This window comes from Micropterus salmoides, unplaced genomic scaffold (assembly GCF_014851395.1).
Source record: "Micropterus salmoides isolate LMB-PRFRI ecotype aquatic unplaced genomic scaffold, ASM1485139v1 Ms_hic_scaffold_9, whole genome shotgun sequence".
Classification (NCBI taxonomy): Eukaryota; Metazoa; Chordata; class Actinopteri; order Centrarchiformes; family Centrarchidae; genus Micropterus; species Micropterus salmoides.
The window spans coordinates 25,049,818-25,062,099 of NW_024044681.1; the positions used below are offsets into that span (position 1 = coordinate 25,049,818).

The following is a 12,282-nucleotide window of genomic DNA, read 5'->3' on the forward strand; positions in this document are numbered from 1 at the left end:
TATGGTCTTGACTGGTCTTGAAATAAAATCCCAAGTCCTCAATATCCGAGACCGAGACAAGACCGAGTACAAGACCATCAAAAAGGACCGGTCTTGAGTACTACAACACTACCACCAATTGAATCCGAGGTAAATCCTTAAAACTAAATTTGACAAGTGTCAATATTAAGTGTCGTGGAAATTATATTCCTGGTGAGGGGCTGAGCAAATTATTGAGTTACAACAAACTGTTGTCTTTGAAGAATTTATTTAACAATAGAGAATAAACAGAGAAGTACTACAACACAAATCAGCTGGACCAGAGGTTCTGTCTCCTAAGACAGTCACTAACGTCTGGCCCCAAGCAAAGGGATGCATCATCATTTACACAGTCTAGGTTTCTATGTTTTGGGGAACAGAGATCCTCTCTTGGCCTTGAATGAACATTCCAGGAGAGGAGAGGAACAACAAGAGAGGAAAACAATAAAACAATCTCACAGCTCTGACCTAAACCCTAGTAAATGTGGACAGACTAACATAAGAAGTATAGGAGAGGAAAGGTTAAGGATAAAACACAATAAATAATAATAATAATAATAGTAAAAGAACATACATAAAAGATTAAATGTAAGAGGACACAATTTTCTGCCATAACATTAAGCAAGCAGGTGTGTTCTCAAGGTCAGCTCAAAAAAGATTACATTGTGAAACATGTTTTCAAATTGTCACACATCTGTTCGGGATTCCAAAGACTCCAGCTGTAAAACATGGTAAATGTAAGGGATTTTCATATGCTCTATCTATTTGTGATTGGTGTTGACAGTAGTTTTTTTGTGTGCAGCACTATCACTGCTAAATCCAAGCTAAATCTATTAGGATTAACGTTATTGTGTATTCTCATTTTTTAACACTCTGTTCATAAGAGGTCTTACAGGGATAGATCCTGCTCTATCTGAACCCAAACAGAAGTAAAGTCACAATGTAGCACAACATGACATATTGTTTGGCAAATCAAAAAAGATATTTCTTAGTGAACTGCCCACATAACATAAGCAAATTACTTGAAGTTGTTTCATCTCTCCTGGAAGAGGCTTCTTCAATTCTAACTGACTGTCAGGGAGTCTCAGTTATTTAACAACAACAACAACAACAACAACAACAACAATAATAATAATAATAATAATAATAATAATAATAATAATAAATAATAATAATAATAAATAATAATAATAATACCTAAAAACCCACATTTTTACTTAATTCAAAATGGGATTCTTTCATGCATGTGTTGTCGCAGACAGACCAGAGGAGCAGTGGGGGCAGTAGCGTATTTGCTGCCGTTATTTAAGCCAGAGAAGAAGAAGAAGAAGAAGAGCAAGCGCAGCCGGAAGGACAGAGCCTGGCAGAAGGACGGAGCAGTGCCGTGTCGGGATTGTGGTGAGCTAGCTGAGGAAGATGCTGACCAATATCTCTAACGTGCTGAGAGCGGGCGCTCAGAGAAATGTAAGTACACACATTTCAAACTATGAGCGGTCTTCACCAAACACCGCATTTCAGTCTCTGAAACCTGCGGGGTTCACCCAAAACAAGACTGTCATCGCTGTGCTGACCTTGTAAGTTAAGGCCGAAAGATGGTAGCTTGTTGGGCTAACACAGCTAGTCTGCACATACATCTAAACTCTTGATGGTAGCTTCAGTGTTTTGGTAAGTAAAGACTCAGTCATGTACATTTTAAGTATATGTTTCAGAGTCGGGGCCTGTTTTCACAGCTGTTTATGACAGCTAGCATTAAGTTAGTAAGTTGCTTAAAGATTAGTTACTTAATTCTGCCAAGAGATGGAAAAATGGAAGCAGCTTGTCAAAAAATTTTATTTTCCTGCTTTAGTGAATGAGATACCACTCCATATATAGACTTTTACTTAGAAACACTAGTTATGTCAGCGTTATGTACCTTTTTATTACATCTTTTCCCAAGACGTTCGCTCTAATGTTAACTATCAGAACACTAGCTAGGAGGTCTTTGAGGATTTCCTGAGATCTACCAACAAACTGTGGAATGGTTAAATGCATTTGAATTATCTGTATTCAGATTTATCACAATAATGAATAGTGATATTGGTAGGCCGATATCTTATTTTGTTATAACTTGTACATCTTGTCCATTCTGCAGTTATTTATTTATTTATTTATTATATATATATATATGTATATGTGTGTGTGTGTGTGTGTGTTTAAGTCTGGCACTTATCAAACCAAATTCCTTGTACGTGTAAAAACTACATGGCAGTAAAGCTGTTTCTCATTCTGATGACAGCAAATTATCTCAATCTCAAAACCATTACATTGTCTAGCGTTAAATATATTGTTATACCCTAGAGAATAATGCAGTTCAATGACGTCATTTCTGACTGTACCCCGCTCTCCACGCTCCGAAGTCTACAGCACAACCCAAGTAATTTTTGTATTTCATTAATTAATAAATATTCCATCTAAAACAACATGTTACTGGCTAAGATAACCATTCATATTAGATTGTACTCTGCATCGGCCATCACTCACCCTGCTCTCTAAATATTGACATCTGCCAATGGAAAAACCCACACTAGTCGAACACTAATGATTAATACAAATGGTGTTTATTGCCCAGTGTATGTTCAGCTACACTCAAGAAAAACTTGAAAAACTTCATTAGGCAGGTTTATTTACAATATTATTATTATTTCACATCATTCTGATTGTTGTTATTTGGGCTGGGGTAATGTGCTGTGAAACTTGTGTAACACAGTATGTTGTCTAACATGGCACTGGGGCTGTATATGGATATCAGTTATATTTTAGGAGATTATTTTACCAATATCTTTGCACGTGCTCTGTCAGAAGCAGTGTTTATTTCTGTCCTGCTGGTCAGATCAGCATTATGTGTCAATAAATAGCAGCAGATTTTAGATATTAACCAAATTGAGTATCTAAAACTGTAAGTACTGAAAGCTGCCATCAAATGTTTGGTCCAACTCATAATCTTGTTTACTTACAATCAGCCAGGTAGTTCCTGATTTGTTTTTAGACCACATTTCATAAATGAGCACTTATGATTATGTTTTGTTTAATGGACAAAAGTGTTTTGTAGAAAACATGTTTAAATTAAGTGGGTAATAAGAAGATACTGAAACTTATTGTCTCTAGTATTAAAACATTTCATACAATAGCAGATGTGAAAGCTTTTGTGTCTGTCGTTTTTATTTTTTTTAATTTCTTTTTCTCCCATGGCAGGGAGTTGCAGTGGTCATGTCAGCGCGTACATATGCTGACTTCACAACCCAGGCCTCCTTTGAAATAAAGGTAAGCTTCAAACACTGCCATTTTCTGCAAGAGTGATCAATGCACTTGGCAGTTGGTGTTGCTATGGGTATTTTCTTCCCTCTAGAAATGTGACGTTCACAAGTTGGATGAAGCCCCAGCCACTCAGGTGGTTATGACTCGGGATGAGGGTCTGCAGTACTACCGCACCATGCAGACCATAAGGCGTATGGAGCTGAAGGCAGATCAGCTGTATAAGCAGAAGATCATCAGAGGATTCTGCCACTTATATGACGGCCAGGTTGAGAGCACCATAATTTTTTACTAAACATGTAGGGATAGTTTCTCTTCAGTGATATAGTAATTATGTTTGCTACAATGGAAAGGATATTAATTGGCATTAAAGTAAAGCCTACCCTAAAACACAACCAGATATTACATATTACCTTACAGCTGCTCAGTAAGTAGTAATATTTAAAAGATCCACATATGTATGCACATCCAGATATCATGTCAAACTGTTCTCTTTGTAGGAGGCCTGTGCTGTTGGTATTGAGGCGGGAATTAATTTGACAGACCACCTGATCACTGCGTACCGCGCCCACGGCTACACTTACACCAGAGGAGGGACTGTGAAGGAAATCATGGCGGAGCTCACCGGTGAATCTGCGATGCTAAGACATTGTGACATTTTCAGCTGCATGATGCAAATTGTTCTTCTGTTTTTCTTTCACCTCAGCTCTTTCATCTCCTGCATGTTCTTGTTTTTAATTCACAGGCAGAAGAGGAGGTATTGCAAAGGGCAAAGGAGGCTCAATGCACATGTACTGTAAAAACTTCTATGGAGGAAATGGAATTGTCGGAGCTCAGGTACATGACTGAAGTGTAGCAGGGTATTTGTTTGATGTAACTGCGATAGTTATTGTGCCTGAATACAGGTTAGTTAGTTAATTAGTGGATCTGGTTTCATAGTGTTTACTGATATTGTGGAAATAAAGGAAGGTGACATTGGTAAAAATCTTGATACTGTGTTTTGCCAAGTTCAATGCCACGAGTTGTCATTGAACTCTGGAGACCATTTCAGTCTAATGACTGACGCAGAAGTTGACAGAATTATAATTATTTGCCACAGGAAGTTAGCAGACTTTGGCTGGACTTACCTTTCAGGGCAAGAAAATTTGAAATGGAGAAAAGGGAGCTAAAACTTAATTTCCTCACTTAGCATCAACCTGCATCAATCTCTGGTACTGCTCTAGAATGGTTTTCATCCTACCTGTCAAATAGGAAGTTTTGCGTGTCTGTAAACAACTATGTCTCTTCATTCTGTCCAGTTAAATATGGTGTGCCTCAGGGGTCGGTCTTAGGACCCATTTTGTTTTCCTTGTATCTGCTTCCCCTTGGACATATTATCCATAAACATGGCATTTCTTTTCATATTTATGCTGATGACACACAAATATACTTGCCCGTCAGATCCACAGACCCTGGAATGCTGAGTTCACTTAACAACTGCCTTTGTGAAGTTAAAAAATGGATGTCAAATAATTTCCTCCAGCTGAACTCAGACAAAACAGAAATCCTGGTCATCGGGTCCCAGCAGATGGCAATCAAATACTGCCATCTGCTGGTTCCCTAGTAAATCACATTAAGCCTGTGGCAAAGAACCTTGGTGTTTGGTTTGATAGTAATTTAAATTTCGAGCAGCACACCACAAAGCTTGTTCAATCATGTTTTTATCAACTTAGAAATATAGCTAAAATTCGATCTATGTTAACTTTTAAGGACACCAAGACTATTTTACACGCCTTCATCTCATCACGCCTGGATTATTGCAACAGCCTTTTCACCTGTTTAACCCAAAAATCTATTGATCGACTCCAGACTGTCCAGAACTCAGCTGCCAGGCTTTTAACCAGAACAAAGAAATATGACCACATTACTCCTATTTTAGCTTCATTACACTGGCTCCCAGTATGTTTTAGAATTGACTTTAAAATTCTATTGATCACTTTTAAAGCTCTTCATGGCCTCTCGCCTTGTTATATTTCTGACCTTTTAGTCCCATACGCACCAGCACGTACCTTGAGATCCTCGGGCAGAGGTCTGTTGTCTGTTCCAGAGTCTCGACTGAAAACTAAAGGGGACAGAGCGTTTGCTGTCAGGGCCCCGAGGCTCTGGAACAGCCTGCCCGAGGAAATCAGGTCGGCTGAGTCAGTGAACTCTTTTAAGTCCCTTCTTAAAACATACTTTTATAGGAGAGCTTTTCCCGATCTTATTTGACTTTTTTATCCCTTTTATTTTATTGTATTTTACTAATTTTATATTAAATTTTCATGCTCTTATCTTTTTTTTGTATTATTCTTTACACTTGTTAAAGCACTTTGTAACTTGTTTTTGAAAAGTGCTCTACAAATAAGGATTATTATTATTATTATTAATATGGAATCACTACTCAAAGGTAGTAATAGGTGTCAGATTACCACATACAGTCAAATTACATAAAAGACAATATTGGCTTTGTTTTATAAAAAAAAAAAAAAAAAAGTGATTAATTTAAAAAGTGTATCCATGTGTTGTTGTTCTGTATGTTTGTTGTTTTGATCAATTTCTATGGAAGGATTAGAAACTTTGTCCTGATATACCTGCATCAACATAAGACTGTTTGATGAAGCAGCTTCTTGTAATGTAATTCAAACTATCACTTTCACACATTAATATTGATGTGATGTAACCCCCACATATATCTGTATTCCCCTCAGGTTCCCCTGGGTGCTGGTGTGGCTCTGGCCTGCAAATATCTGGGCAACAACGAGCTGTGTGTCAGCCTCTATGGAGACGGTGCTGCCAACCAGGTATGGCACATATTACTACATTTTAGTGTAGCTTTGTTTGATAACTTAATGGGACCAATAGCAAAAGTAGGGGATAATCATTCTAAAGTTTACTACTACATTACGTCATTCATCCGTTCCTCCAGTTTCTAACTTGATAATCTTGTTCAGGGTTGCAGGGATCAGCTTGAATCCAACCAAGCAGATTTTAACCTGGCCACCATGCTGCCCCTACATTAACAGTTGCAAGTTTTTTAAAAGTGCAAAAAGCATCTTGTGGAAGCACTGTGTATGTCATCATGGGTGCCTGTAAACCTTATTAATAAATGCATTATACTGAAGTTGAGTTAGACCACCCATGTGTTGTTGGATAAGTTTAATAGTCTGTTTCTCTACTTTTGAGTCTTAGCTGCTGCTGATCTTATAGACATCATGTAACTGAGCTAACCTAGGCTGCTCAATACACACAAGTTTGCTGTAAGAAGGGAAAATAGTCCCCAAAAAATGAAACTCAGACAAAATAAGACCTTTTCTAACCTGTCTATTTAAACAGACTGAAAATGATATGCACTTTGCTGTATAATTCAAATGTAAGCTAACATTGTCATATCATTGTACCATACCACATTTAAAAATAATCATTTTTATTTCATAGGGTCAGATTTTTGAAACCTACAATATGGCAGCACTGTGGAAGCTGCCCGCCATCTTCATCTGTGAGAACAACCGGTATGGCATGGGCACATCAGTGGAGCGAGCTGCAGCCAGCACAGACTACTTCAAGAGAGGAGACTACATCCCTGGTCTCCGGGTACTGTTCTTACTCACGTATTTAAACCCACTCTGTCCCCCACTGATAAAACTGACTACCGTAAAACTTCAATTAATAGCCGAGTCCCAAATAGTTATCACTGACCGCCTACCCCCGTTTACTGGCCTGGTGTGTGAACACATAACAACATTGACAAATAAACGCACGCCTCTATTAAACGCCTGGTCTGGTTTTTATGTTAAGTTCTTTGGATGTATAAAACTTCTTAAACCCTGCCGGGTCACCCGCTTTAGCCGCTTCTAAGCTGCTTAGATCTTTAATAGGAATATTAATGTTTAAATGTATGGACATGCTGAGATATTGACCATGCTACGCATCATTAAATCCATTAGATTCTCCACAATTCAGTCGTTAAGTTAATTTAACAGAAAAAACAACCCCCAAAGTCTAATTCATATATATTTACCGGTGTAACCGGCATGGAAATGAAAAGGAGAAAAAAAGTGCTGACTCCCATTACATTTGAAGCTTGTTAAGTCCGAATTTGTCCATTCCTTAATTATTTAATAAATTTACTCAGTAAGGGTCCACTGATCAAAAGAATCAAAACAGCTTTTCATAAAAATTAATCCAAGTTATGAATCCTGTCATGTGAAGTTATTGCTCTCTGTCAGTTAACATCTGCCACACTTTTCTAATCCTGCACCCTGTTGTTGTTTTGGTTAAGTTGCTGCCTTCAAAATCATATAAGCTGTCTCTGGGAGCTAGATCAAATGAATGAAACGTATTTGATTATTTCATACTGTTCGAAAAAAATAAACTGTTTTATAGAAGCCTATTTCAGTTTTGTGCGAAAGGAATTAAAGGCCTGTCCCATATGGACACCTGTCCCAAATATAGACAGGGTCAATTCAGTGATTTTAGCAAATAAAAGCCCGGGTTATTAAGTTTTACGGTATACAATAAAATGAATTCATTTGTAAATTCTAACTAGATATCTGTGGTTATAACAACATCTTAACATTGCTTTGCTGCCCAATGAATGCAATGTAATATAATACAAAGCTAGTACCACTCCATACTTCCATATACAATACCTGAAGTACCCTGTATATACAGTAGCCAGTCACTCATTCATTTCATCCACCTAGTAATGACATCCTTTTGCTGTCCATATGATTAGTTCAGTATAAATTACTATAATGTATTTCCTGAAAGGGGCACACAGTAGTTCACTGAAATTTGGGATATTGTTTGTGTGTCCAGGTGGATGGGATGGATGTTCTGTGTGTTCGGGAAGCGACCAAGTTTGCAGCTGATCACTGCCGATCTGGGAAGGTCAGTTGAAAACATTGAACTATATAAAGTGGTTGTGTGTTTGTCTCAGCTAAATCATTTTTGTCCTACCTTTTGACCAGGGTCCCATTCTCATGGAACTTCAGACCTACCGCTATCATGGACACAGTATGAGTGATCCTGGTATCAGGTACACAGTCACCTCCTGACCTTTTTGTAAAGTTTAATTTACATTAATTAGATAGAATTTAGATATTAATTATTGCTGTAACTGATAAATTGAACTATTTCTTGATAATCTTTAAACACTTTAATGAATTAATTGATTTATTAATTATTTGGATGTATGTATTAATAATAATCTGACCTACAAATGTTATCCTCGCTGTGCTGTTGCCCCTTGCTTCTACCACTGTCCCACAGTAGTCTTCATGTACTCTCCTTCCTGCTGTAGTGGCCTTGGGATGGGGATGCTAGGGATGGACTTAACGCAGACACTAATATTGCTATTGGCTTTAGCAGACAAATGCCTGGCTTAAATAAGGCAGGAGGAATTTCTCATGAGAAACGTAAACAAATCATAGCAAAGTTACTTAAATTTTGTTCTATTGATTGGTTTTACAGAATGACCCCAAATCAGTTAACCTTATTTTAATAGCTGTTAGTGAAAGATATGCAATGCATTACTAACAAAGTAATTCATTGCTAGTAATAAAGATTTTCCAGTACTTGCACTTGAATTTGGTGTCGGCTCTAAAACATAAATATTATATTAGTTCATACCTACAACATCCCTGCACCAATCTCTCCCATTTCAGCTATCGCACACGTGAGGAGATCCAGGAGGTCCGCGGCAAGAGTGACCCTATCTCCCTGCTGAAGGACCGCATGCTCAGCAACAACATGGCCAGCGTGGAGGAGCTCAAGGTAGAAACTATTTTTAGTATGTAAAATGAAAAAATGCTTCTACAGCAAGTTGTCTCCGGAAATAGTTAACATTTCTGTATCACCTTTTAGCATTTTTAAATCCTTTTTTTTATTTTATTTAGATTTTTAAAATGTATTAATCCAAGTGTCCCACCATGGGCTTTCAACAAGACTTGAAGAAGTTGATTTGAATAATTCCAAAAATGCACTGAGACAGACGCGAAGGGAGATATATTTTATTATTATTATATTTTATTGTTATGACTCCCTTAATAGTTGGAATTAAAGTGTGTTTCGGGTAATGGCATAGAAACCACATATTACCAAAATAATCAACCAAACATTCTGAGGTGGTCATGAATGCAGCCAACCACACTAACATCGCCTGGTAATTCATCTAGAAAACACAAGTAATACAGTATTATAGAAATAAATTTAGTTTTGTGGTCAGTTTTGATTCAGGACTGTATGTTATGAGAGGAAGTGAGCTGCGTACTAAAAATGTAGTTAAAAACATTTATGACAACGTGTCTACAAATAAAGCACTTGCTGGAAAGACATTTATCTTATCCCGAGGTAAGTGGTAATTGGATTTAAAATTGGTCTTGAGTTTTCTAAAGGAGTATTGTCCTAATCCAAATATTCTTTATTACCAAGTGCCTTTGGATACAATGGCTGTTATTAGGGAATATAACAAGTTTGTGACATAATTTAGTATTTAAAAATTTTTAAATATAGACCTTAAACTCCAATCTGCAATCCTCTTTTGAGGGATATTGTTTTAGCGTTTGCACACAAAGCTGCAGTACATTGTTTAAACACAAGTGAGTGCTAGTCTCTCTGGTTTTAGCTTCTGTCTCATCACCCTACTCTATACAGTTCTGTATCTAGCTGTATGAATGACTTTATTTTCCTTGGTTATGCAGATGTACTGTAACTATCAGGCAGCAAAGTACTTCAGAATAATTGGCTGTCTTACCTGTGTTGTGTCTGTAGGAGATTGATGTGGAGGTGAGGAAGGAAATTGAAGATGCTGCTCAGTTTGCCACCACAGATCCTGAACCCCCACTGGAAGAATTGTGCAACCACATGTTTTATAACAATCCACCAGTGGAGGTGCGTGGCACGCACCCGTGGAGCAAGCTGAAGTCTGTTAGCTAAAGTTTTTTTCATCATCTCATGATGTCTATTATATATTAACTCCCCATGCCCCTCACATATACGTACACATCATGAAATGTACCATAAAGTTGTGCCTCAGACCCAGAGCTTAAAGCATCAACAAGTAATTTAATTTTAATGTTTACATTTAAACAGCAGGTACCAGATTCACAAAGATGTTCTGAGAATAAAACTGTATGCAGACACAGTCAAAGATATTTTGGGCTACAAAAATGTTCACGGTAAACACAAAGCCTTACAAAGGGAAATGTAAGTTCAATCATCTTTAAATGGTGTCGGTGGTCAAAACCTTGTTAGCATATGTCACGGTGATGCCAAAGTCTCATGAAATTCTGTCCCATATTTATTTATATTTTTTGTAATGGTATTGAACTATTTGCAAACTCATCAGAAAATGCACCAAAATATATATAAATCAATTCCTGTCATTGTCATTATATTTATTTTATTTTAAAGGGAAGCTCACAAAATGACTACTGTTTTTAAAGCATGTTGGGTTCTCCTAACATTAAGCATTTAGCATATTTTATCTTCAGAAGGTTTTGTGAATCTGACCCCAAAGTGAATATATTTAGTAGATTCTGAAGTTGCTTGTTTGATGATCACCTTTGGTCACTTTTGAGGTGCAATTTAGCAAATGTTCATCCATCACAGTCCAATCTCAAAAAGTGACTGACCTGTTTTAAAAAAAAAAAAAAAAAAAGCCTTTGTACTCTTTATACAAGTGTACGCGATAAACCATTAAGTTTAAGTTAACTAGTTCTTGTCTTTTTTTTTTATTTATTTAACCACCTTCTTACAAAGGCAGCAGGACAAATGCTGTTGTTACTATCCGCATTCTCAATATGTCTCCATGTGTCTTTCTTTCAATATACTGTATATGAGTTGGGTGAAGAATACCAAGGGAAAGGTTAGAAATATTTTAATTCATCTTGCCAAACCAAACGTGCCTGGCAGATCTTGTTGATTTTAGAGGATGAATGTGTCGTCTCATGTTTTTGTCGCAATCCAAGTTGAACAGCATCTAAAAGCCAAATGTTTCAAGACATGTTCAAAAAGTGTTTTTAGTATACATATGGTTATTTTGCAGATACATGACATAAACATTAACTGCTCATTTTCATCTATTTGCAGAAGCTCTTGTTCAATTTCTGATGTACTTGTGGGAGGATAATTATTGTCCTAAATATTTACACTCAAAATGACCACAAGCTGAACCAGCTGTGAACATAAACATAATGACTTTTAGCTAATCACTTAAATTTTGCAAATCAAAGGGAGATGTTGGGTAAAGTATTGGTTCAGCTGAGAGAGTTTCAGTGGCTTTATGTGCCACGTTTTGCTCAGTAAGTGTTTTGTGATATTCCGATAGGTCCACAGTGGAACATTATTGGCTCAAATGCACAGTGGTACATGGACATTTTAAATTTCAGTTTTTTTCTTGTCAACTACTTAAAAACATTGTAAAAACAAAGTCTCTTCACTGACACATCAGGTAGCAAAATACAAACAGCAACATGTACTGCTAGCAGCAAATTGCCACGTCATTCACTAGTATTTGTTGTAAACATTGCAACAATGTATGTAACCCTTTAAAGGGTGCCTGAAGGGAAGGGTATTTTCTTTGAAATGTGAAAAGTATTTAGTCAAATAAGAAGACAAACTAAAATTTAAAATGTCAATACCTGTCATATCACACCTGAAAATGCCTACAGTGTGAATATTTAATGTGTAGTAAACTGTTACATTGAGGGTGGTCGTCATGGAAACATTGGTTTTATGTATGTGCACATTGTAATAAAAAGACTGTAAGGTACTGTATGTATGTACTCTTTGTATGTACAGCTGTTGGGTAAATTGTCTGAAACATTTACATTGTTCTTGAGTGAACCAGTGAGTGCATCTCTGTTCAAGCCAACATTATTATTACTGATATTTGGCTGATTTGTCAAATTAGCATCTGGATAACTGTCATGGTTTGTAAATCTAACAGTTTTA

At 36.9% G+C, this 12,282-nt stretch overlaps 1 protein-coding gene across 1 annotated transcript; it reads left to right on the forward strand.

Moving 5' to 3' along the window:
* The first annotated feature begins 1,327 nt into the window (after positions 1–1,327).
* On the forward strand, positions 1,328–12,100 carry pdha1a (pyruvate dehydrogenase E1 subunit alpha 1a). Its single transcript, XM_038707865.1, has 11 exons — positions 1,328–1,482; positions 3,250–3,318; positions 3,404–3,577; positions 3,810–3,936; positions 4,055–4,146; positions 6,036–6,128; positions 6,763–6,918; positions 8,146–8,217; positions 8,298–8,365; positions 8,994–9,102; positions 10,099–12,100. Exons 1-11 carry the CDS (start codon positions 1,435–1,437, stop codon positions 10,261–10,263), a joined length of 1,173 nt encoding a protein of 390 aa, XP_038563793.1. The 5' UTR covers positions 1,328–1,434; the 3' UTR covers positions 10,264–12,100.
* Positions 12,101–12,282: the final 182 nt, after the last annotated feature.